Genomic DNA, 26132 nt, shown 5'->3' with positions numbered 1-26132 from the left:
ATGCAGCGGGGAAAAACGTTTTAACAGGCGCCAACCTTCACCCTTACCTCAATGTTACATAGTAACATAGAAAGACGAACTTTTAAATATCAACTGAAATGGTTTAACTCTATCAAAAGACATATCAACAAAAACGATTAAACATACACTGAACAAATAAATTTGATCTATGACACAATAAAAACACAATATTAATAAAAACAAAGGGGATATAAAACAGTAGTAGAAAGACAACAATAACCTTGGTCAACATGACGTTAAATAAAAAATAAAAAAAATATAATAATTTTGTTGAAAACAGAACATGGATTACGGAAATTTGTTGTTCATAGTTCGAGAACAGAAGTGTATCTATAATGTTTTGTAATAATAACCATTTCGGTGTAAAATTCATGTCGAATGTGTAAGTAAATTGACCAATTTGGCTGCCAACACTAGAATCAACCACCAACTATAACTTTTTTTTAAAATGAGATTTTTGGAGGAACCTTGAACTTTAATCTGTTGACCCCAAATTCAAAAGGAATCTTCTACTGCACTATATTTTCAAAAAGGGCACCTCGAGTAACCATTTCAAACTGCTTTCCCCTAAAAAGTTATTTTCATGACTTTGACCTTAAAATCAATAGAATATTTTACTACACTAAATATTTAATCTGTATAAGTTTCATTTCAATGAAGTAAATGACACTCAGGTTATCATCCTGATATCTTTTTCCTGTTTCCAATGACCTTGTCCTTCGATCTATTGACCCAAACGTTGATTGATTGTTCTTTCGATATATCTCCCATCTGTTTAAGTCTCAATACAATCGAACAAGGTAAACTCAAGGTATCAATTAGAAAATAATATTTTGGACACACGGACGATAGTGACGAACAGAAGGACAAACAAGTTTTCATGGCGCTTTAAATAGAATGCTCATACACCAAAATTAAATCTAATGTATATAAAGAATTTATTATATTCATGTCAAGCTTATAACATGTCTGTTTAATATGAATACAGTTGCATTTTTTGGGACACTTGTGTATTATTTTTCTTTTTGCAGATAAAACCATAGGTCATCCAGAGCACTCGTGTAGTCTAATAAATTCTTCAGTCAAATGGAACACTTCGTCCCCAGTTGGATATTTTTATAATAAAACGTGGCATAATCTCTTATGTCAAAAAAAGTTGAACCAAGTTTTAACAGGTATTTAGCCTGTCTAAGAAACCGGGAGATTTACATGGTTGGAGATTCTACAGTGCGAAAATGGCTTTTATCAATTGCTGATATTTTAAATCTTGCACTCTCGGTTAAACGCACATCAGATGCTCTAAAAGTTTATCATCAACCAATTAAAGCATTTAGTAAAAATAAGAGAGACAACATTACTGTAACATGGACTGCGCATGAGTTCCCATTTTTCACCTATTCACGGAATGCGACAATACAACATTTCAAACCTGCAAGCTATCATCTTAACGTAATACGTTCTAAAAATCCGATCGTAGTGCTGCATTTGTATATACATATAGGTTATGCTCCATTGTCAGTTTATGAAGAACATGTATTGAACGCCAAAGTCGCTATAAATAAATTCTTGGATCGTGTGCCTGGCGCAAAAATATTCATTATTATTTAAAGGTCCATATTACTTCGAACATAATAATGAAGGTGTTCCGTATGATTTTGTGAGATTTTTACAGGATAAAATGATATTCAAAATTTTCGACAATATCAAACATAAGATTGTGTATTTAAACGAATGGGATAACACGGTTTCTTCAGAAAATAAAGATATGCATCCATCTTACGATTTAAGAAAACCAATGATACATGAACTACTGTCATATATTTGTAAATATTTTCAACTAACAGACTATCCTTATATATGTTATTATATAAGTTATTATAATAAAACTGTTTTATTTTATGTATATACGTCAAATTGTTTATATTCTTTTACTGTGTAGGATAAAGGCTGATTTGACCGCAATTAGATACAGAACGTGTCATAAATTCACTGCACTACTTAATAAAAAGAAAAACAAGTTGTTCTCTTTAAAAAAAGAAATGTAATCGTGAACCCACATGCATGTTTTATACGAAAGGTCAGATAAAGGTTAAATAAAGATCTGTGAATACAGTACCTTTTTTTTGTTGATTAAATGAAAGTAACAGTTGTATGCCGCTGTTCAATTGCTATTAATCGATTAAGCAAACATAAGACAGTAAAGTACTTATAACAAACTAAAACCAAGTAAATCATTCTATAGGATATAGAAACTGACATGGATTGTCAATGTAACTGCTGTTATATATGGGGCAAAATATTCTTGTTAAAATGATTCCATTTCCATCTCCGTCCCTCTCTTTGGTCCGAAAGATAACATTCTTGATAAGAGTCACCTACGCAGAAGAGCATTATTTATAGTGGTTTCCTCTTGGCACCTTTCCATGCGCGAAAAAAGAGAGAGGAACGTTCACTGCATATTATATATCCCTCAAAACACAACTGATAATACTTTTCTCCGGATTTTCTGTTTATAATTGATAAATGTACCTTTGTATAAAATGATTACAAAAATGTATATTGGGCCAGATTGTTTTTTTTTGCATGTGTGATAAGACTATAATAAAATGGGAGCTGGAATATTTATTTCTAAAAACTCCCAGACCCCACCTTAGAATCAAATAAATGTCCACTAACATATTATGTGATTTTGTTAAAAATATATGATAAACAGATTAATACATAAATTAACATTAAGTGGTAACATTTGGTCAAATTATACATCATTATGTTAAAACAGTAATCGAATGTTAGATCATTACAGATCAATACACAAGACGGTAACATTAGTCCAGAACATATGTTCAGTATATTTATAATTTTATATGTGATAAGACAAGATATTTTATATCTAAAATCTGACAGGCTTCCACCTCAGATTCGCATGCTGTATCACCACTAGACCAATACCAACCCTCGGGACCTTTGGTCCTCAGGACTGATATTGGTGTCTCATGGGTGGTGATACAGCATGCGATACCGATTGATATTTGTTTCTCGTGGTGATACAGCATGCGATACGGATTTTGTCATTTATTATTTCAGTTTGAAATGCAGATGGAAGAGAACAAAGGAAGGTAAGTTAAAAAATTCTTTGCTTAATAATATTAATACTTAGATGTCACCTATAATGAAGTTCTAGAGGGATCTCTTAATTCTGTATTTACAACTTGTTAGGCCATTAACTCTTTAATTAATGTTTGACCATTATTCTTTCACCTTTATATTCTTAAAACAACCCAATTGTCACTATTCCTCATATTTTTAGCATTATTTAAAATTGTGTAAAACTCATCCAAACCTTCATTTATATATAGTAGCATTGTTTATCTCCAAGCAGTCGTTCTCATGGACGCAAAAGGAAAACCCATTCAAACGAGAAAACCAACAGTCTAATCCATAAAAAAAAACGAGCAATACTTATGAAACACATCAACAAACGACAACTACTGAACATCAAATTCCTGACGTAGTACAGGTGCAAACAAATGCAGCGGATTTAACCGTAATAGGTACCAACCATCACCTTTATCTGAAACAATTGCGTACCATCACAACAGAGAAAGTCACATTACAGAATATCAATCAAAAGACATATTAACACAAGAGAACGTATACTGAACCAATAAATTTGATCTCTGACACATTGTAAATACAAAACCAATAATTTTAAGGGGTTAGATGGTTACCAATTTCAGAATAAACAGCCCTTGAAGAAAATGCCGCAAAATAGAATAATGTACACAGGTAAATAAAAATAATTTTATTGTGAGGTATACGTATAAATGGAGAACGGAAATATATTTTACAAAATAAATAAATTTGTTGTTCATAGTACCATAACAGAAGTGATAACTTATAGTAATACCAAACGCTTATACAATCTGGTATTAAAAATAGTAAAAATAAAAATCGAAATCTTTTTTAAAAGAATGAACAAAATACCGAACTACGAAAGAAAAAAAAATAGAGGAAAATCCATAAAACCTGATCGAATTGAACACTCTATTATATCAACCAGTAGAACGAAACAATTGTCATAATCATAACTTGGTACAGGCGTTTCAAAGAAATTGGTGGATAAAAATTGTTTTATAGGTAGCTAAAAGTAAACATTCAAATAATCAACAAAACTAGAAGGCTTGCTTCATATTTGGATCTTTATCTTAATACAGACATAGATGGACTCTGTCAAACTAGCACACGTATTTCTGACAAACGTGACGATAACAACTTTACAATGGTCAACTTACCATTCCTCAGAATTAACATTCCGGCGGGCCCATCGTTTGACGTTTTAATTAGAAAGTACCATCAGAGGAAGAAGTTTTGTAAATGTATCTTCTTCACACAATTATTAATTTTTAAATTAATGTTAATTTTAAAATCTCGAAAATTAAGAATAAAACAAATATCTGTTTTCACCTTCATTTTACTTAAATTTTGAAAAGTAGCATATACTGTTTGCCTGTCAATACATATTGTATGTAGAGAGCTCACATTGTCTTTTATAAATAAACTCATCATAGATACCAGGACTAAATTTTGTATATACGCCAGAAAAAACTCACCAGTGACGCTCGAATCCAAAAAGTTAAAAGGGCCTAATAAAGTACGAAGTTGAAGAGCAGTAAGAGAGCTGTTTCTCTGTCAATGCATACTATTTATAGGGAAATACTTTGTCTTTTATAAGAGAGTGTTTCCATGTCAATACATATTGTATGCAGGGACTTCACATTGTCTTCTATAAGATAGTGTTTCCATGTCAGTGCATATTGTATGCAGGGACCTCGCATTGTCTTCTATAAAAGAGTGTTTCCGTGTCAATACATATTGTATGCAGGGATTTCACATTGTCTTTTATAAGAGAGTGTTTCCATGTCAATACATACTGTATACAGAGATTCCATTTTTTCGTTTGTAAGAGACTGTTTCCCCGTCAATGTATACTGTATATAGCTAGATACTTTGTCGTTTGTAAGATACTGTTTCCCTGATTAAAAAGCCGGTATATAATAAATATTAAATGTCCAATAATTTGATTTAATTTATATGAAAATAAGAGAAAGAAATTGATTTCTTAGACACAATACAGGATGTCAATCTAGCTGTACGTCAGGTAATGATGTTTTTACCGAAGAAAAACACATGCATTTTCAGCCATAACATACCGTTGAATGCAAATGTGTATTTAATACACTTTTTACCACAATAAGCATCGTTTTTTTAAAGTTAAAGATCGGCAGAATCTTTACTTTTAAATGAGAAGACCTCATTTTGTGAGTCGCTTCTCTTCCTTCCACAATAAATTAATAATCATGTCTCTGTGTCCTATAGGTACCATATATAGTCGCATTTGTTATTTTCGCTTATGATTATTCAATTTGGATTACGTTGGGAGAAAAATGAAAATAAAAGCGTCCGAATATTGTTTCCGTCATTGGAAAGACTTTTAAGTACGGACAAGACTTCCGTTTTGGACTGTTTAAAAATTACACATTATTTTTGGCATGACTACTTTGTCGAGACAGGACAATTATTTTCGCGGTTTTTTTTTATACTATGAGCAAAGCGTATCTGCTATTTTACATTTACTATAAATATCCGCGGTTGTCACTGATATAATGACTATATTACCTAGGATTAACTTGGAAGATATAGTAAACAGTGTATGTAATGTGCGAATCATAAAATGCCATTTTCACTGTATTCGTGATGAATTTCTTATATAGAAGGATAAATAAACACGACAAATTCACGATTTTTGAATAAAATAAGAAATAGTTATAGATTATCGCTGGTTATTTCAACGAGATTGATTTTCTCTCTTGAACCGCTAACGGCGAAAGCGAGAAAAGCAATCGAGTTGAGATGACCAATGATAATCTGTTTATTGTTATTTTACCTATAACGACGTTGTGAATTTCATGTCAATTTCATTAGCAATACCACGTTTCTCCTTAGTTTGTAGCGATAATTTTCTATCTCAAGCGAGAAGCATGATATGAAAATATCACAAAAAAATATCAAAGGAAAAATGCACAAAATAGCGATAATACACAATATGTACTGTTTTTATAAATTCATGATAAATGTCGCGCCTACAGCCATCCAGGTGCAAAATTGATACACAGATACATGTAGATAAATATTAAGAATAGTTCACACACAGAGCGTGCAATAGTTTTAAAAGTAGCAGTCAAGTTTCATTTGTAAAAAAATGTACATTTTAACATGATTAATATCACTTAAAACAGGTTTTGTTGTTCAGCTTGTTGATATTGAATCAAATTCCACTTTGTTGTTTTTGTGATGCGATTCATGTTTACTGTTGAATAATGATACCAGACTTTCATTTTCACTGTAGAGCGATTCATTACTGTTGTATATGCGATGCATTTTCACAGAAGGATTTTAATTAATTTTCATCATATAAAGTCGTAATTTAGCCGACTCTCTAACATAATTTATGAAGTCAGAAGGATTGATTATATATGCAAAGTCTGAGATAATATATCAATAAATTCCGTAAAAATGGCATTTATGCTAATATTGTCAATTCTATTTTCTCTGATAATTTGTTCAGACCCAGATCTATATGTAGGATTAAATATATACCTTCCTATGACCCGTCATCATTGTATACATATATCTTGAATAGTAAGGGCAGCAACCATTTGATTTTCGGGTGCGTGGGCCTTGGATTTTTATTTTTTTTTTGGGGGGGGGGCAAACATGTTTTCAGATTGAGCCAAAGTGACTTGTAATTTTTTCCAGACAAAGTAACTTGTAACTTTGTAGAGGCAAAGTAACTTGATAGAAGGGTTTGGGTTAATGCCTCTTTTGGAGAACATCATTTTGAGTCGAAACTGTCCTTTTCGATTTCAAATCGTCTCTGATCAGATAAAGTTAATGAAGATGAAAACAATATTTTGCAGGTTCAGTACGACATTTGAATTAAATAAGAAACTTGTGTTTTGGTCATTGATTTTTGCTGTCCCAATACTTCACCTTACAACGACAAAATTGTTCGGGTACGTAAAATAATTGTTGAACTCTAAAATATATTCATTCTTCCCGTTATGTTCCCCTTTAGTGATAGTTTGCGACGGCTGGTCAATTATTATCATAGGAATATATGTAGCTACATGTACAATGCTATATATATATATATTCAAATACTAATACATGTATTTTTCAAAATCTTCCCCAAAAAACATTTTCGACATTAATATTGCATCCAACCCAACTGTTCCTTTACTATATGATTTGTATTATGAATTTGGTATCAGTAAATTAATACCACATGAACCATTCTTAATAGCCTTCAATTTGGTTTACATATATGCACATTCACGGTACTACAATCTGGCGATGCCTATATTTTGACATTACACAATGTCATGTGTTACTTGGACTATTAAGGGCATTTGATACAGTTTTGATCTCTCGGTGATTATATTTTAAATAGAATTTGCATACAAGCTTTTAGTTTACCTAGTCAATTCAAATATTTAATAAAAAAAAAAATACCTTCCAGTGCTGATCGTTAGAGATAAATGGGTCGAAATTTTAGACGTTATTTTTCCTGGAAATTTCGAGTTTTGGGACATATTACTTTTTTTTTCAAAGGATATACACAACTTTCAATAACATTTCTTTTGAAATAATTAATTTATATCAAAGTGTCATGGTTTTGGAAATAAAAAAGATATTTGTTGTTGTATACATATCTAATTGAAAAAGAATAATCATTGGCTTTTTCGTAAAAAATGGTGCAAATGATATTGAATAATGTTTTCAAACCTAATGTCATTTACAAAAAGAGTGGTCCTTGAACTCGTTTTCATGTTAAATCAGTCTGAATGATACAAATCAGCCGAAAAAAAATTCCGATATGTACATTTGTCATTGGCTTTGAACTAGCTGTCACTACATGTATCTGGAAGTACTCTCAGATTTATATTTAGTGTTTTTTTTTTGTGGGATGTATAATAGATATGCTGCCACGTCCGATCTGTGTTTTAATAGGATGTTTTCTGCCTTGTATCGATCCCTTTTTCAACTGATTTTCATAGTTTGTTCTTATGTTCAACTGTAGCACCACTGTCCCAGGTTAGGGGGCGGTAATCAAAATCAACAAACTGAAGTATAACCCCGCCACATCATTCTGTACGTGCATGTCCTAAGTCAGGTGATTGTTCAGTGGTTGTCATTGATTCATGTCTATCATATTGGTTTTTTTTTTGCAAATTTGTTTTGTTATTATTTAGGCCGTTCTCAATTGTATTTTTCCTATTTTTTTTAATACAGGGACTTTTACATGTATAACCGACTATACGGGTTTGACCTTTTGTTGAAGGCATTACCGTTGGCTATAATTACTTACACCCAATTTCTATTGAACTTTTGTGGACAGTCATACCTCCACATCTCCAAATTTTGTATATTACAAATAAAACGGAGTAGATTTTGTGCTTATTTCTTTTCACAAATTCACACCTTTTCATTGATTAGCAGAAACTATTTCATGGATATTCAGGACACACACGAAGTAATAGTAAATGCAGTAGCTAGCTTTTTGAACAAGGGGATGCCGACAGCCACTGGAAAAAGTGTGTGTTTGATAAGGGCAAAATATTACACGCAACTAGCCCCGTACATATTCGTCAATCAGTTTTTGTCGCATTTTAGGCCGATGAGAACGTTTCACGTAGTCTTGTCATTTAAACGATACTTTTTAACATTGTCTTAAAGCAGGAGGTTTGGCTAGCCATTTAAACAGGTTCAACCCACTATTTTTTCCTAAAATGGCCTGTACCAAGTCAGGAATACGACAGTTGGTATCAAATAATTCCTTTTGATGTATGTTGGCGTTTATTTTTTATGCAGTCAGTGTTCCTGTTGTTCCTTTGTATTTTTCTTGTATGTGTTTCTCTCGGTTGTAATTTGATGCACGGATTTGTTTTTCTCTAAATCGATTTATGTCTTTTGAACACCGGGATACACCTGTTATTTTTCTCCTAACGTTCAACAATGTAAGTCATCGAAATAAAGATTTTTTTTTTTTATTTTGCGACCGGACATGGCTCACGAATATGAAAGCCAAACCGACGATCCTTTTATCATGGGTTTATTGTCGGATGGAATACCTGTTGCTTCAAATTTTAGATAACTAAAGGGTAGCCTAGCAGAATCTAGCAAGATTTGCAAATTGATTCAAAAGTGAGAGAAGAGATTGGACAAACGAAAACTTTGATCTTTGAAATAAGTAAATGTATTTTTTACTCTCTCTGTATATATTTATATATGGGTTGATTATTGTAGATGGCAGATTTTGTGCCCTGGATACAAAAAAGAGGTCAAAACGTTTACAGCTACTGATTTCAAGTATTATGAAAAATACATGAAGTATAAAGGCCTAGATTTCGGAAAATGTCCTGTTTATTTCCTCAAATCTACAGTGGAAATAATCAACAATAAATCAGCTACGTTTACTACTGGTGATATTATAACACTAAGAATAATCCTTCATAAAGAAAATGGTGACGTTTTAACTGAAAGTGGTGATTTTCTAAAAGTTTGGATGTCTGAGAAAGGGAAAGGCGCAGGTTCAGCGGGGTATGTAGTAGATCATGGTAATGGTACGTATATTGGAGTGATAAAAACATTATGGAGCGGATCTCCGCACATCAAAATTTCATTGTCATTTCCCAAAGAATCTATTGGACTATTTGTAAACTACATATACAAGAATGGAATGTTGAGGACTATGAAAGGGGTTTTTAAGAATGCTCGTGGAGAAACTGGTAAAGGTCCATGTGGGATTCACACACTGCAAAAACACGGCATCTGTGACTTTACATCAATGAATTATGGAATGAGATGGTTTTGTTCATTTCCAGATAAACCTGGGTTTGTTTGTTCAGACTGGTATTCCATAATTGGAGATACGAACGTTTCTACATTTACAACAACACAGAGGAACTTCATAAGGTAATATAAAAAACCTTACTGTTCAAGGTTAAGATAGTTATCATAAGCATCTACGTAAGACCTTCGTGAAGGTATTCTATGTTTTTGAAGAGTCAAGGAGACAGTAATTAAGCCAACAATAATAAAAATAAGTTTTCTTAGCATTAATGTGTTTCTTAAAGTATCTCACATTGCTTATATTTTCTTTGTATTGCTTTCGCCGATAATTTCTCATATAATAAACTCATCATAGATACCAGGATCAAAATGTTATATTTACGTCGGACGCACGTTTATCAAACACACGTTTCGTATATAAAAAGACTTATCAGTGACGCTCGAATAAAAAAATGTTTAAAAGGCCAAATAGAGTACAAAGTTGAAGAGCATTGAGGACCAAAAAGCCCTAAAAGTTTTACCAAATACAGCTAAGGTAGTAATACAACCATATTTTTAGAATCTCATAAATTTAAACTATGTTTAATTGGTAAATTAATAAGAAGAGGAATTCTGAATCACAAATAACGTTATATATTTAAAGAAACAAACAGTTGGTTCGGACATTTGGCTGTACATGAAGAATTATTGAAACAAAGGGAAATTCACACATTAATTTGACAGTTAGTTGTTTATAGTGAACGTATATTTAGAAACTAATTATTAAATTAATTTGCGCGGTTTATCTTTACTAGCCTGGATATTGCATTTAATACATTTAATCATAACTTAATAATTACATAAGATGTACGTGTCATTATTATACGTATTTTCATGGTCATAGCAAAACAATGTAATTTTGTATTTTGACTGCTTCTTTAAGTAATTTCATATACATGTAGTTGTAAACGAATTGACTGTGCCTACATTTTTAGAATGAACTTCAGTCAACGCTTTTACACTCCAAGAAATTTAAAAAAAGAAGCATTCCATTCTTAAGTAAGGTATTGCTACAATTATAAGAACACGTATACCCTGTCGATGCTTAAATTGTGGCATTGCATAATAATGCTTTTTCTCAAACTTGTTATAATATTTTTACACTAAATGCGTTACATGTGCATTGATTGCTATTTTAGTCTCAGAAGATTGGTTGATTTATTAGTTCAAATAAATTGTTAACCTTTGTATTATCTCACAAATCTGATCTCAATATTTGTGACGTTAGATGAAGGTGTCGAATATCAGAAAATTTTACTGTGGGGAGAATTCGACATTTAAAAGGACATACATAATGCATTATGAACAGGAACAGGAAGAAACTGTGTGCATGTAATGTGAGTTATGCAAATGCAAAAACAATCTTCAATTTGACTTGATCTCGTTCATTTATAGCTAGGCATTTCTTGTTTCCTTGATATTAAATATATTTTACGAGATGCATAATGTGTGTGATTTGATTGACAATATGTATTCATATACATTAAGTCTTTTGTGATTTGCAATTGGTGACGCTTTGACATATACATTTATATACGGGTTTCTTTTCAAGCATAAAACCAAAAATGTTGTTTTTATACTTTCAGTTCTACCAGTAATAAAATTATAAAGGAAATTGAAGTTGAAGTACATGGTGGTAAGTATTAAAGTATCTCATGGACAGAAATTGGTTTCTTAAAAATGACTCAACCCAGTACTAAATTTTGGCATTATTTGAACAATTAATCTGTAAAAAAATGGCTTGATCGTTAAGTTTTTTAAGCCAAATTTTGAAAACAACTGCTTTAAGATGGTTGTGTAAGATTGTCATTGCTCTATTGTTAAGTTTTCATGTCCGTCTCTTCGCTTTAAGATGTCTATTGACTCCCCAATTGTTTATTGTCTACAGCATATCTGGAGTATAAAAGAAGTAAATAAAGTGACAATCACTTTTCTTAAGTAGGATACAAACCGATAAGACCAAAGCAAACACGGCAAGTTCACAAAAAGAAAGCTGGAATCATCTTTTTGGTTGTAACTATTCATGGTATAACTCATGAATTGTATCAGGTGCGCGCTCTGAAATCCTTATCAAACATTTATTGATACAGTTCATCCTTGATGTTTGTTAACACGACCTGTTACGAATAACTTAAAATATAACAGGACTGATATGCCTAGATAAGATATTTTGTGAATATAAAACATCGTAAGATCGTACAACAGACTGTCAAAATGTTCAAAAGGTGATGCGTATAAGAGGGCAGAAATTCATCGGCAGTAAAAAAAATCAGAAAAAATGTAAAAAACATAAGCTAGCGATCATCATGGTGGATAGAGCACCTAACCTTATGTATCTATCTTGTAAACAAGATAAAACTAATAGCTGACTGAAACTGAGTACGCGTTTGATAAACTGGTTTCTGTATGAGAAATTAACGACTCTGTTACTTGCACATACACCAAGACTAGATGTTGATATATTTTTCAGCATTTTCATCAATCCTATTATCTGAAGTCAGTTTTAATCTGTACTAAATGTACAAATTTTGCCATCAAGATTTCGGTGTGAAAATCATGTCAGATATGCCTGCAAATTGATTAATATGGATTCCAATACTAGAATCAACCACCAACTGTGACTTCTAAATAACATGTGATTTTAGAAAGAGGGTCATTTGACCTGTTGTACCCAAAATCAATAGGAATCTTCCGTCTGTATCAGTTTCATTTTAAAGGGCAACTCAAGTAACTATTTCAAAACTACATTCCTCGCAAAAAAAATTGGAACAGTGAGTATGAACTTTTACCTTGCAAACCTATGTTTCAATCAATCAATGAATCAAATGAAATTCAGGTAAACATCTCAAAACCATTTTTCAAGTTACCCAGTTACCTTGTCTTTTGATCAATTGTCCCAAAATCAATTGATTCTTTTCCTTCCATTCATCTTCCATCTGCATAAGTTATAAAACAATCGAATAGACTATTAATTTATTACCGAGTTTTGATTATATAATTTTTCAACAGGTCACCTTTTCTGTGGTTGTAAATCCTGGTTCTCGGTAAAGTAAAAGCATCCAAAATTGATAAAATCTTACATATAAATGATGTGATTTGAGGGGAAAGTTTACTATTTTGTGATGTTTTTGTTGTTTAGAGAAAATATTAAGCAGATAATTACCCCCCCCCCCCCCCGCCTATATTGTACCGATTGAAAGCTTGGTTTTACTTCTTTAGCTTGCTCTTACCTGACTTGGTACAAGGATGTCCAACTACATTTAAAGGTAACCAGTCGCAGATCGTTTCAAAACCAATTGGTCATGTTCATACCAACCCCATAACATGTCAGTTTTAAATAAATATATATAACTTAGTCTTAAAGGGGATACTTGAGAAGTGTGTAATAGTAAACTTAATTCAAATCGTCCGTTTGTATTTAGCATTTTGTAATTAACACTTTTATCATTTTTTTTATAGGTATTTAAATATTCTTCTCTTTAAACACGATATTCTTTATCAGAAAGTTAAAAGGATTTCTGGTCAAGACAAATAAGAATAAAGAGAAGTTGTGCCTGTTTGCTTTGGTACCATATTCTTTGTAAGCGTACGTAAGATTATGAGTGGTATTGTCATTCCAGTGAAGAAGATTTGTGATTCTGAACTATATTTACTCTGTTTCTGTATTTTAATGTTTCGTGGTGTTAACCTTTTGTCATTCATTGGGTATCTATGTCTGGGTATTTATCTTTTTCAGCTTTTTAAATATATATATAATTTTATTGCAGATAAATTCATAGATCACCCAGAGTACTTGTGTAGACAAATAAATCCTTCAGTCACATGGAACATTTCGTCCCCAGTTGGATATCTTTATAATGAAACATGGCATAATCTTTTATGCCAAAACAATGTTGAACCAAGTTACAACAGATATGTATCCTGTCTTACGAACAGGGAGATTTACATGGTTGGAGATTCCACAGTGCGACACTGGCTTATGTCATTGGCTGAGATTTTGAATCTTGCATACTCAATAAAACTGACATTAGATCCTCATTATCCAATCAAAGCTTTCAGTAAAAGTACAAGAGACAACATTACTGTTACATGGGCGGCGCACGAGTTCCCATTTTTTGCTTATACATCTAATGCGACAATAAATTATTTTAAGCCTGCAAGATATCACCTCAACGTACTACGTTCTAAAAATCCGATTGTAGTACTGCATTGGTATGTTCATATAGGGTTTGTTCCGTTGTCAGTTTATGAAGAACATGTAATGAACGCTAAAGATTCTATAGTTGAATTCTTGGATCGTGTGCCTGACGCAAAGATATTCATTAAAGGCCCACATAACTTACAACATACTGACGGTGTCCCATATGATTTTGTGAGATATTTACAGGATAAAATTATATTCAAAATTTTTGACAATATCAAACATAAGATTGTGTATTTAAACCAATGGGATATCACAGTTGCTTCAGAAAGCTATGAAATGCATCCTTCGAATAGTTTAAGACATCAAATGATACATGAATTACTGTCATACATTTGTTAAAATTTAAACTTTTATACTATCCTTCTATATTTTATTAAATAAAAAAAACATCGAAATCTATTACATTATTACACGTATTTGCATCGTCTCATGACAATATCGTTAACAGGTGACAGACCAGCGGTAGTGGTTCCCTTTCTCAAAACATTCATTAATTATTCTGCTTTAAATGCAGTCGCGAAGTGTGCTATGCATTTAAGTTAGAATAAAAATAAACGATTAGTGAGAAGCCATATGACCTAAAGGATATAACAATAATTGCTAATCATATGATCTACTTTGCCTGAAGATGTAGAACTCTTTTTACACACATGGTAAATTTAAACGGACATTCGAACGAAATTCAATGTATATTTGAATTTATCATATAGGAATTACATTAAACCTTCGTTCGCAAGTAGTTCTGTGTTGTGATACAGTTATTCTTGAATATATTTTTCGAACGAGTGAAATGATTATTATTCGTCCGAAGGCAAGTGATTTCCTTGCACAAATCATAATAAACAGAGGACATTCACACTGATATATATATTCTGGATAAGAATATGCATTTGCGTTCGCACGTTTATTTATTCTAGACTCAAATCCGATGTTAGTGGAAATCAAATGTCAACTTCGACAAGTACATGTAGTTTTACTTCGGATTCACAATACAAGTTAATCCGGAATTTATATAAATTCAAATCACAATTGTCGTCAAATTATATTTCAAATGTCGTTCAAATAAGGTATTTGTTTCTAAATTTCTTAGTTTAACGACGGTGAATATAAAAAAAAGTATGTTTCAGTACCGAAACAATGATTCATAAACAGACGATTATATCAGGGACGAGCAGTCCACAAGCAGGGATATCGACTTAGTGCTAGAATATAAGACTTAAAGAACACAATAATGTGACATGATATCACAAATGCTGTTCGAATACATTTGTAGATATAAAAGATACAAAATCATTAAGGAAAAAAAGATTTCCAGCATTGCATATGTTTTTTTTTTAAAATCAAACATAGAAATGTTCGATTGATTAATTGGTGGTTTTAACACTTATTTCAACACACTTGGCTAAAACATAGAGCTCAGTTTATTTTATCGAGGATATGTTCATTAAAGATACCAGACTTTTAATTTTTAAAGATAGGTGCGCGATTTGTTAAAAAAAACAAACATCTGAAATCTGTGCCAAATACGACTCATACATGAAAGCCAGCCAGAGTGTACGGACGTATCTTCGACATTCGACAAGAACACTGTCCACCCTAGTCAATTAAGTTTGGAATTTAACACAACTTCCAGCGAGCAGGGTTCGAACACACGACATATAAATGATAACAAGCTAGTGATCACTGTTGACCACCGACATTTTTTGATAGTGAGAATATAAATGCTAGATAGAAAAAAAAATAGCAATATACCGCAGTATTCTATGATTGAATGGTGTTTAACGCCATTTCATAACAATAAGCTATTTTTTGGCGGTCAGTTTTTATTGGTGGTGAAAGCGGGAGTGCCCGGCGAGAATCATTTACTTTTGGCAGGAAGACTGACAATCATTATCAATTAAATATTGGTGTCGAGCGTGTCTGTCACGTGCGGGGTAAAACAAGACAATAACAACTAAAACCAAGGAGTAATACAAAGACTCACAAAACCAAAGGACATTTACATCAACAGTTATAAATAATTATTAAGAAACAACACGAACTCCACTAAAAACCGGGAGTGAAATCAGGTGCTCCGGAAGGGTCAGCATTTAAATGGACACTTAAATATAATCCCAAAGATCATTGAAAAGCACATCAATTAATCTGCAGTGCAAGTTTAAAATGACTCGGGAGTAAAAAAAATGTATTTTGTGTGTATTATACCTGTAACATATGAATGGAACAGAAGAAATATCAGATTACTAAATTTCTATTTTCATGTGTAAAGTGTTTAAAGGTTATTTTAAATTTCCACGAAAATCGATATCTGTCAAACAAAACTTGGAAAGTGTCGTTTTTTAAAAACGTGTTTATAATATACAAAAAAAGTCACATTAACAAAATAAAAGAAGAATGTGTTTGAGGACACGTATGTCCCTACTAAAAATTTGTATTTTCAAAGTTAAAAAGGGGCATAAATCTACAGTAAATGACAATCCAAATTCAATCTTCGTCTTCGAGTTGCGGTTCTTAGCATGAGGTATGAGATAAATTAAAGTTAGAGTGTGGAAACCAAAACTGATTAAACTTAACAAGTTATAAAGGAGCATACGCTTGAATGGTAGGTAACTCACTGCCAAAATTCGAAGTCTGTCTACGAGTTTTGGTTCTGAGCATTGTGTTTGAATTTCAGAGAAACTTTAGTGAAAGTGCGTAAACGAAAATGGGACAGACAGACAGAAGAACGGATTGATAGACGGACCGATGGTCAAGGGTAACACGTTATCCCCTCGTTTCCAACGGCGGGGCCATTAACAATGTTATTTGTAGTTATTTAAAAAAAAAAAACAGAAACACTAAAAATAAAAGTACGTTTACTTTCATGTCAACGAATAAATAAACGTGTGACGTGTATAGAACGATAGGACTCTCTTATAACGTTTTGTATACAATACATTTACGTTTAGTGGTTATACATTTGCATTTGATGGTTTAACCTTGACATTTTATAATTGCGTCTTTACTTAACATGATTTTGCTTAGAAAGTGAGGTATTTTCTTGAACATTTTGTATGTTTTCCCGTTACGTTGTGTAGGTTTTGCCGTTACGTTTTGTAGGTTTGCAATTACGTTATGTAGGTTTGCCGTTACGTTATGTTGGTTTTTCTACGGAAGAGATTTTGCATGATTTTCATATGATGAAGACACAATCTTTTAATCAGTTTAGTTGAGGTCTGTAGATGGCATATTCGTTACTGCAAGAAGACCTTTGTTAATTTAATTTATGTATCATTGTCATTTGACTTAGTTTCTTCTGTCAGCTATTCTCAGACTTCTTTTAAACTGAGTTTTGCTGTGTGTATTGCTGTGTCATAATTGTTTATTCTACATTGGCTACAAAACATCTTTAGCCCCGCGCATATTTGCACATGACCTGTATTAAGTCAGGAGCCTCTGGCCTTTGTTTTTTTTTTTTAATTTAAGTTCATTTATATGTTTTGCAGTTTTGTGTGACGTCCATTTTCACTAAACTAGAACACATTTTTTTGTTGGCCAGCTGAAACCCGCTTCCGGTGTTGGTGCTGTTTTCTACTCTTTGGTCGGGTTTTTGTCTCTTTGACACATTCCCGTATCGGGTATCATTGATTGCCTTACGCTGTAAATTCTATTGGCTTGAATGAGATATATAATTGGGAACATTGGGAATATTGAGGAACCAGAGCTATGTCAAAGAACGTCTTGTCCTTTTTCTAAAAGTGCATCAGAAGATACCAAGATCTTTTTGATAAATATTCCGTATCAACTTCACAAATAATACATGATGGTCTTGATGTTAAGATTTTATATGTACTGACGTTGTTTATCATCTTAATTACGTGTTGTGGTGTTCTTTTTTTTTTTTTTTTTAAATTATTAACGTTTTACTCTTTGGTCCATTCTTGGTGATATCTTTTAAAAAGTAAAATCACAAAAATACTGAACTTAGAGGAAAATCAATTCGGAAAGTCCATAATCACATGGCAAAATCAAATAACAAAACGCATCAAAACGAATGGACAAGAACTGTCATATTCCTGACTTGGTAAGCGTAGCTCATATTTGCATATTCCGCCATTGTCGTGTTGTGCTGTGATATTTTTGTGTGTTCTGTTTCATTTTTGCGTATATCCTTTGTCTGTATGCCATTTGGTTTTTCTTTGTTGATATATTTGTTTGTTTTTAAAGTGATTGAGATGATAACACAATATTGACAGCTGTACCCCTATTTTTGACATGTTTACCTATTATAGTTATAAGAAGATGTGATATGAGTGCAAATGAGACAAATATCAATCCAAGTCGCAAATTGTAAAAGTAGACAATATTAGTCAAAGTACGACCTTCAAACCGGAGCATTGGCTCCCATTGAATTGCAAGCTATAAAGAGCACCAAAAATGATTAGTGTAAAACCATTCCAACAGGAAAACCAACGGTCTAATCTATATAAAAACCGATAAAAGAGAAACACTTATCAACCACATCAACAAACGACAACATCTGAACCTCAGGTGCCTGACGCAGGACAAATGCAATCAGATGCCACGTGTTTAAATGTTTTAACAGAGGCCAAATGTCATCCTACCTTAAACAATAGTGTAACATCGCAACATAGAAAGACATGCTATTAAATATCAATTTAAATTGCTTTACTCAATCAAAAGACATACCAACAAATATAAGTTAACATACACTGAACGAACGATCTATGACACAATGTAAATACACAATCAATAAAAACAAGGGGATAGATGTAAAACAATAATAGAAAGACGACCATAAATAAAGGCAACATTAGTATACCGCTGTTCGAAACTCATCAATCGATTGAGACAAAATGCCGTCAAATTAGATAATGACATAAATAAATTAAACTAATTTTGCTGTAAGATATACATGGGGTACGGAAGTTATTTTACTATATAGATGATGTTCTTTCACTAAATAATTCAACATTTTGTGATTATGTGGAACGCATCTATCCAATCGAGCTAGAGATAAAGGATACTACAGATACAGTTAAGTCGGCCTCATATCTTGACTTCATTAATTAGGGGCTTCCCGTTTTGAACATACCTCGGAATTCAGTTTTTATTGTGCTTTTACTTCTTAGCAACAAATCAAAACTAACAATTGTTAAGTAATAATTTTAAGATGATGTGTAAATCTACTGAAACTGACATTTTCTCGTCACGATGAAACAACACACAATGATGTATAAAAACCTGAATAAGTAAGTACTAGTATATTGCCAAAATGGACATAAAAAGAATACCCACATGTATCTAAGTATAACTATGACTTGTTGTTAATCCGAATATTTTGAATTAGCATGTCTTTAGATGCAACTTATGTTACAAAGCATGTACAATTGGCAATATTTGTTATAAATTGCAATGTTTCTGTCAGGGTAACATTTTTATTTCATAAACTAGATACAATTGTTTAAATTTCATATAGCATATTGAATATTAGTTTATCAGTTAACAAATATAGGAAAACAATTCATGAACCATTTGAAAGACTATATCCTTGGTTGGATGCATTTCATTATTTTCAGAAGCAACTGTGATATCCCATTGATTTAAATAAACAACTTTATGTTTGATATTGTCAAAAATCGGGAATAACAATTTATCATGCAAATATCTGACAAAATCATATGGAACAAGTTCATCATTCTTAATTTTGTGTGGACCTTTAATGAATATCTTAGCACTAGGCACACGATCCAATAGTTCAATAATGGCATCTTTAGCGTTCCTTACGTGATCTTCATAAACTGATACTGGAACAAGGCCCATATGTACAAACCAGTGCAGAACAACGATCGGGTTTTTAGAACGTATGACCTTGAGGTGATATCTTGCAGGTAAGAACCAATCTAATGTCGCAATAGGTGAATAAGTGAAAAATGGGAACTCATGCGCAGCCCATTTTACAGTAATGTTGTCTCTCTTATTTTTACTGAAAGCGTTGATCGTTCGATGATAACCTCGTAGATTACGTATAGTCGGTTTGACAGAGTATGAAAGATTTAAAATCTCAGTCATTTCCGCAAGCCATTGTCGCTGTGTAGAATCTCCAACCATATAAATCTCCCTGTTTTTAAGACAAGATATACGTTTATTACTATGTTCAACTTTGTTTTGGCATAAAAGATTATGCCATGTTCTATTATAAAAATATCCCATCGGTGACGAACTGTTCCATGTGACTGAAGGGTTTATTTCTCTGCATAAAAACGTTGGCGGACATATGGTTTTATCTGCAAAAAATAAAAACGCTAATTAATATTCAGAAAGCGTAGATAATATATATATAAGCCAATATAAAACCTTCGAGAATCATAAGAAAATCGGAAATGGCCAATCAGAATCACAAAGACAAAAAAGACCATTTTTTACTTGTGTGTATTACTTGATACTAATAGAAAAATATTTTCAATTTCTTACACTCTGGTAAGTATTATTAATAGGAACAGTAGTATAAAAACCTTCAAGTGGTAATTACAGCAGCCAATGTATACGAAAAGACCATTATTCGGTTGAAAGATAATGGTAGGATAAAAGCCTGTTGATTTTGGGGTCAATCGGTCAAATGTTAAAACCACTGCAGCTACAAAAAGAACGAATTAGACAAATGGTTTCTAGACGGTTTCTGTTGGTTTTTTGTATACTTATTTTAAGCATTTTTAAAATGATTTTGAGGTCAAAGGTCACGGTCTCTTACTTAATGTTTTACTTTAATTGATATGGCAAAGTCTAGAGCGCACAACTAATACAACTCATGGTCTTGTTGGTTTCCTGTCAATTTATGCGTTCTAACTGTCCTATTCGTATCCTTTGACCCTTTTTCAATCAGGTATGCTTGAATACAAAAACATTATGATGTCATTTACTTCGAAAATTTGTTTGTTACTCGTCTTTCATTTTTGCTATGTGCTTTGTTTATTTGCCTTTTAATATTTTTTCGTTACATATATGACGTGGCTCTGTGCTATACATCCCGTCATTGTGTTATTATACTATGGTGAATTTATGTATTCTTATCTTTAATTTCTACTTATATGTTTGGTCTGTATGCCATTTTCTGCTTCTTTGTTACGTGTTTGTATGGGTTTTTTTTAGTGATAAGGATTAAAGCACAATATTGACTGCTGTATTATTGACTTTTTACCTATTATTTCTGTTTGTTTTGTTCACGCAGCGTTGGCAATATTATGGAATATGCATTGTCATACAAGTGAGAGGTTTAGCTTGCCAGGTTCAATCCACCATTTTCTTCATAAGAAAATGCCTGTACCAAGTCAGTAATATGACAGTTGTTCAATTCATTCGTTTGATGTGCTAGAGCTTTTGATTTTCCAATTTGATTACGGACTTTCCGTTTTGAATTTTCCTCGGAGTTCAGTATTTTGTTGATTTAACCTTTTAGATCAGAGAATGGGTTATACAAAACAATCTACTTTACACGGTACAGCCAAGTCAATCTCAAACCAGCATCCTCAGGTATTATTATCAAACTATTAATTAAAAATCTAAATAATTGTTATATTCTTCTTAAAGCGAATCTTTTAACAAATTCGAATATCGAATACCTTTTGTTGTTTTATTAATAACTTACCACCATGTACATCGACTTTAATTTCCTTGATGATTTTATTACTGGTAGAACTGCAAGTAAAAATAAATTCAGATTTTATGTTTGAAAAAAATAATTACTTCGTCAACTTTTCCACTCAAAATATATTGTCAATGATATATCCTTGTCTTTATTCATTTACCTTTGGTAATGTATGGTTTTCAATATATTATGTAAGGCAAATGATCACCACGTTGCATAACATATATTTTGCCTTTTTTACAAAACGTTTTGTATCTTTGTATATTAAACTGCATAACAGTAAAATTACTTTATTCAAATCGTAAAAGACATCAGAATTAAAGTTAGCCAATATGTTAGTTATGCAAATAATTAACGTTTTAATAATAACCACAATTAATATCATGTTCAGACCTATCAAAACATACAAAATCCATACATATAACAAAATAAAAGTAACATGATGTGGTATGCTCCACCAGAGACCAAAGCAGATGACAGCGACATCTATAAGTATATATATCCTTACAGGATTGGCAAGTCCCATAAAATACTGTTCACTTGATAAGGCATTGGCATGCCATAATCTGATATAATTAAAGAAAGAAACCAACTGTCTGCTTCATTTATAAACTATTTTAATGAACCACAAATATGGTAGACAATAACCAACGACACCTAGCTGTGAATTACAAGATCCTTACTTTAGACATGAGCATAAAGAATGGTAAACACGTGTGTCAGCACTCAGTCCTATCATAACGTGAGACAGCTATGAAACAGTACAACTGTAACAAATTGCAGCTATCTATTTATGTATATAAAATTGAGAATGGAAATAGGGAATGAGTCAAAGAGATAACAACCCGACCAAAGAGCAGATAACAGCCGAAGGCCACCAATGGGTCTTCAATGCATCGCGAAATTCACGCACCTGGAGGCGTGCTTTAGCTGGCCCCGAAACAAAAATGTATACCAGTTCAGCGATAATGGACGTCATACTAAACTCCGAATGTATAAAAGAAACTTAAATTAAAACTCATACAAGACTTACAAAGGCCAGACGCTCCTGACTTGGGACAGGCGCAAAAATGCGATAGTTAATATATTTATTTCATATAGGACTATATTTTATGTTAGGGCTTAATTTAACTAACACCAGACTATATAGTCAAGCAGATAGTTAATGTGTATCACGTGATTAAACACATATTGAAATTTTACCGGTGAGTTTCAAATCAGTCGACACACGGTCATTAAGTAAACCACACGATTGTGCTGAGATTATAATAAGTAAAATAGCAGTACGGTTGTATAATTGACAGTTCATGACATGAATATCCCAGGGTGTATTATAACAACACTGAGGGGTTAAGCGCCCGGTTTTTCTGTGCGTACAGTACGTAGTAAATACCATCGACTGGTCGGTGATATATGGTGTCAAAGATACACATAGTGTGATTGTTAATATGTTTGCTTATATCAACAACAAGGCCTTGAGTTGGTGAAATTATCCGTAAGAAATATACAAAAAGGTCCGTTAAAATATATGCCAAATGAATCGAGAAGTCCGTGCAGTATTATGCAGTTTTAAAGTCGTCATTATTCATTGAAGTTTTTACTGCATAATATAATCTTCCGTTCTTTTCATCAATTCAGATCAACCAAAGATGTGTGCAAATAGTTATTTTCCATCCGTTTAATATTAAAAGGAATCTAAGGGAAACAACCCAAATTTATACTACATTACATGCAACGTTCAACATTACCGGGAAATGTGCAGGTGTTCAGACTGTAATTGTTTCAATTATGACTCGTAAACTCACTACAACTGAATTTTTTTAAATGATACAAGTTTTCTTCCAACCTTCCTGCCTAAGTAAACATATAATGTTGTAGCACTTTTTATGCTCTCAGACTATTTCCTTTCTGGTAATACTTAAATAAACATCTTTGAATATAAGTAAGATACGACTGCGATAATTCGGTTTAAGGAAAAGAAGATCAATGGTGTATTGAAAATATATCCTTTAAAAACACACCAATTAGATATAACGATAACTACCTTAAGAGGAACTTCTGTGTCTTGGAAAGTTTCGAATCGATATTGTTACGGTCATCTGCTTTCGTATCTCCTTCTGTTCTAAACCAGTCGGTACATATAAACCCAGGTGTATCTGGTAATGAACAAAACCATCGCATTCCATAATTAAATGATGTAAAGTCACAGAGATCATGGTTCGTCAGTGTGTGAATCCCACATATACCTTTACCAATTTCACCACGAGCATTCTTAAAAAATCCAAATATAGGCCGCAACATTCCATTCCTATATATATGGTTTACAAATAGTCCAATGGATTCTTTCGGAAATGCCAACTTAATTGTGATATTCGGAGATCCGCTCCATAATGCTTTTATCACTCCAATATACGTACCATTACCATGATCTACTACATACCCCGCTGAACCTGCACCTTTCCCTTTCTCAGACATCCAAATGTTTATAAATTCACCACCACCAGTTAAAACGTCACCTTTTTCATTATGGAGAATTATTTTAAGTGTTATTATATCACCAGTACTAAATGTAGCTGATTTATTGTTTATTATTTCTACTGTAGACTTTGGCAAATAAACCAGAGATTTACCGAATTCGACGCTAGTAAAGTTCATATATTTTTTATAATACTTGAAGTCAGTAGTTGTAAAAGTTCCAATTTCTTTTTTGTATCCAAAAAACGCAGTCTGGTATCTGAAATTGTAAAACTTATATATCAATATATATATATATATATATATATATATATATATATATATATATAGATATTTTTACTTGAGGCTATCAAGAGCTTGTGTGACTCACCGGCTTTACTGTGGTTTTGGAAATCCTTTAAAACAACTGATGTTAAAATCATATTGAATTAGAATAAGATACCCTTGTAATGAGTAAGGCCAAGTTTGGTTTAATTTAGACCAGTAGTTCAATTAAAAGCAATTCATCCTATACCAGTCATACAATAGTAACTGAAGACACCTTATCATTATTTAAATGAGTTTTCAAGTTGTTACCCTTTGAAATTATTTTTTACTATTTTCCATGTACTGCTATAGTATACAAGGGTTATTATATAAAAAAAAAGAAGATGTGGTGTGATTGTCAATGAGATAACTATACGTCATATTACGGCTTTCAACAATGAGAAGAGCCAATACCGCATAGTCAGCTATAAAAGTCCACGAAATGACAATGTAAAACAATTCAAACGAGATAACTAACAGCCTTGTTTATATAAAAAAAAATAAAAAATTGATAGCCATGTTGGTTAGATGGACCAACTCAAAGGATCCATTTTTAAATCCATATACCCTATTGAAATTTGAACTAAGTTTAAATTTTAGGCCGGATAGATGTTTACCTCATAAACCTTAAGAAAAAAACTGTCAGATTTGCTCTAAATGCTTTGGTTTCATAGACATATTTCAAAAACTGCATTTCACCCCTTTTTTTGTAGCCATATCGGTCATGTTAGTTAGCAAGAGGGGTCATTGGAAACAAGATACACTTATGATATTTTGCAAAGTTTGGTTAAATTTGGCCATGTAGTTCCAGAGAAGATTTATGTAAAAGATAACAGACGACGGACGCCAAGTGATGCCATAATTTCTTTCTTGTTAAGTTGCTTTTTAAGCATAATAATGAATTGAGGAAATTTAAATTATGAATTCTACTTGGCAGCACAAAAGTCTAAATTTTCACTACCAGTGGTTTGTTTATAATTCGGGTTTCAGATATGTTGCAGATGTAATGTTACGCGTTTGTGAAGTGTCATGTCTGTCTGTTCTATGTACACTGCACTGTATTCCATAAATCAGATTTCCAAAAGCACAGCTAACATCATTATTTATTGTGTAGGTCATATAGATGTAGAGGTATGTCTAAAGCAGTATACCATGTATACCTACTTGTTTGAAATAATTTGACTAGTAATCATGTACGTGCCTGTCCCATTCAGATGCCTGTAATTCAGTGTTTGTCGTTTGTTGTTGGGTATCATATTTGTTTTTCATTTATTGTTTTGTACATAAATCAGACCGTTGTTTTTCTCATTTGGTATATTTCACATTTGTTATTGCGGGATCTTTTATAGCTTATTGTGCGGTATGGATTTGGCTCATTATTTGAGGCTGTACGGTGATTTTTATATGATAACTTCTATTTTATTTTTGTCTCTGGTGGAGATTTTTCTATTTAGTTGTAATACCACCAAATCACGGTACGTCACATCCGATTGTAACATCTGGTTGTATACGAAAATAGGTCAAAAAAGT

At 32.4% G+C, this 26132-nt stretch overlaps 3 protein-coding genes across 4 annotated transcripts; 2 read left to right on the top strand and 1 right to left on the bottom strand.

The window, feature by feature from the left end:
* The first annotated feature begins 399 nt into the window (after positions 1–399).
* On the top strand, positions 400–1688 carry LOC143049561 (uncharacterized). Its single transcript, XM_076223163.1, has 3 exons — positions 400–403; positions 1053–1196; positions 1523–1688. Exons 1-3 carry the CDS (start codon positions 400–402, stop codon positions 1627–1629), a joined length of 255 nt encoding a protein of 84 aa, XP_076079278.1. The 3' UTR covers positions 1630–1688.
* Positions 1689–2856: 1168 nt separating this feature from the next.
* Positions 2857–14575, top strand: LOC143049296 (NXPE family member 2-like). Of its 2 annotated transcripts, XM_076222979.1 has the most exons (5): positions 2857–3137; positions 6999–7094; positions 9388–10056; positions 11559–11608; positions 13740–14575. In XM_076222979.1, the coding sequence occupies exons 1-5, from the start codon at positions 3073–3075 to the stop codon at positions 14513–14515; spliced, it is 1656 nt and encodes a 551-aa protein (XP_076079094.1). In that variant the 5' UTR covers positions 2857–3072; the 3' UTR covers positions 14516–14575. The 2 variants fall into 2 exon arrangements, with proteins under 2 accessions (XP_076079094.1, XP_076079095.1); XM_076222980.1 differs by lacking the exon at positions 6999–7094.
* A 5026-nt stretch (positions 14576–19601) lies between these two features.
* On the bottom strand, positions 19602–24537 carry LOC143049294 (NXPE family member 4-like). Its single transcript, XM_076222978.1, has 3 exons — positions 23866–24537; positions 21822–21871; positions 19602–20463 (listed from the first exon to the last, which is right to left on the bottom strand). Exons 1-3 carry the CDS (start codon positions 24474–24476, stop codon positions 19679–19681), a joined length of 1446 nt encoding a protein of 481 aa, XP_076079093.1. The 5' UTR covers positions 24477–24537; the 3' UTR covers positions 19602–19678.
* Positions 24538–26132: the final 1595 nt, after the last annotated feature.

The sequence above is a fragment of the Mytilus galloprovincialis genome, chromosome 10 (assembly GCF_965363235.1).
Source record: "Mytilus galloprovincialis chromosome 10, xbMytGall1.hap1.1, whole genome shotgun sequence".
NCBI classification, from domain to species: Eukaryota; Metazoa; Mollusca; class Bivalvia; order Mytilida; family Mytilidae; genus Mytilus; species Mytilus galloprovincialis.
This window is presented reverse-complemented; position numbering and strand designations above follow the sequence as displayed.

Bases quoted from the DNA above. Each gene is read 5' to 3' on its own strand.
- LOC143049296 (XM_076222979.1), top strand. From the start codon at position 3,073: ATGCGATACGGATTTTGTCATTTATTATTTCAGTTTGAAATGCAGATG. The intron at 10,057-11,558 runs GTAATATAAAAA...TTATACTTTCAG, and splicing joins ACACAGAGGAACTTCATAAG to TTCTACCAGTAATAAAATTA. The intron at 11,609-13,739 runs GTAAGTATTAAA...ATTTTATTGCAG, and splicing joins TGAAGTTGAAGTACATGGTG to ATAAATTCATAGATCACCCA.
- LOC143049294 (XM_076222978.1), bottom strand. From the start codon at position 24,476: ATGAACTTTACTAGCGTCGAATTCGGTAAATCTCTGGTTTATTTGCCA. The intron at 21,872-23,865 runs GTAGTTATCGTT...TTTTACTTGCAG, and splicing joins ACACAGAAGTTCCTCTTAAG to TTCTACCAGTAATAAAATCA. The intron at 20,464-21,821 runs GTAAGTTATTAA...TATTTTTTGCAG, and splicing joins TAAAGTCGATGTACATGGTG to ATAAAACCATATGTCCGCCA.
- LOC143049561 (XM_076223163.1), top strand. The intron at 1,197-1,522 runs GTATTTAGCCTG...ATATACATATAG, and splicing joins GTTGAACCAAGTTTTAACAG to GTTATGCTCCATTGTCAGTT.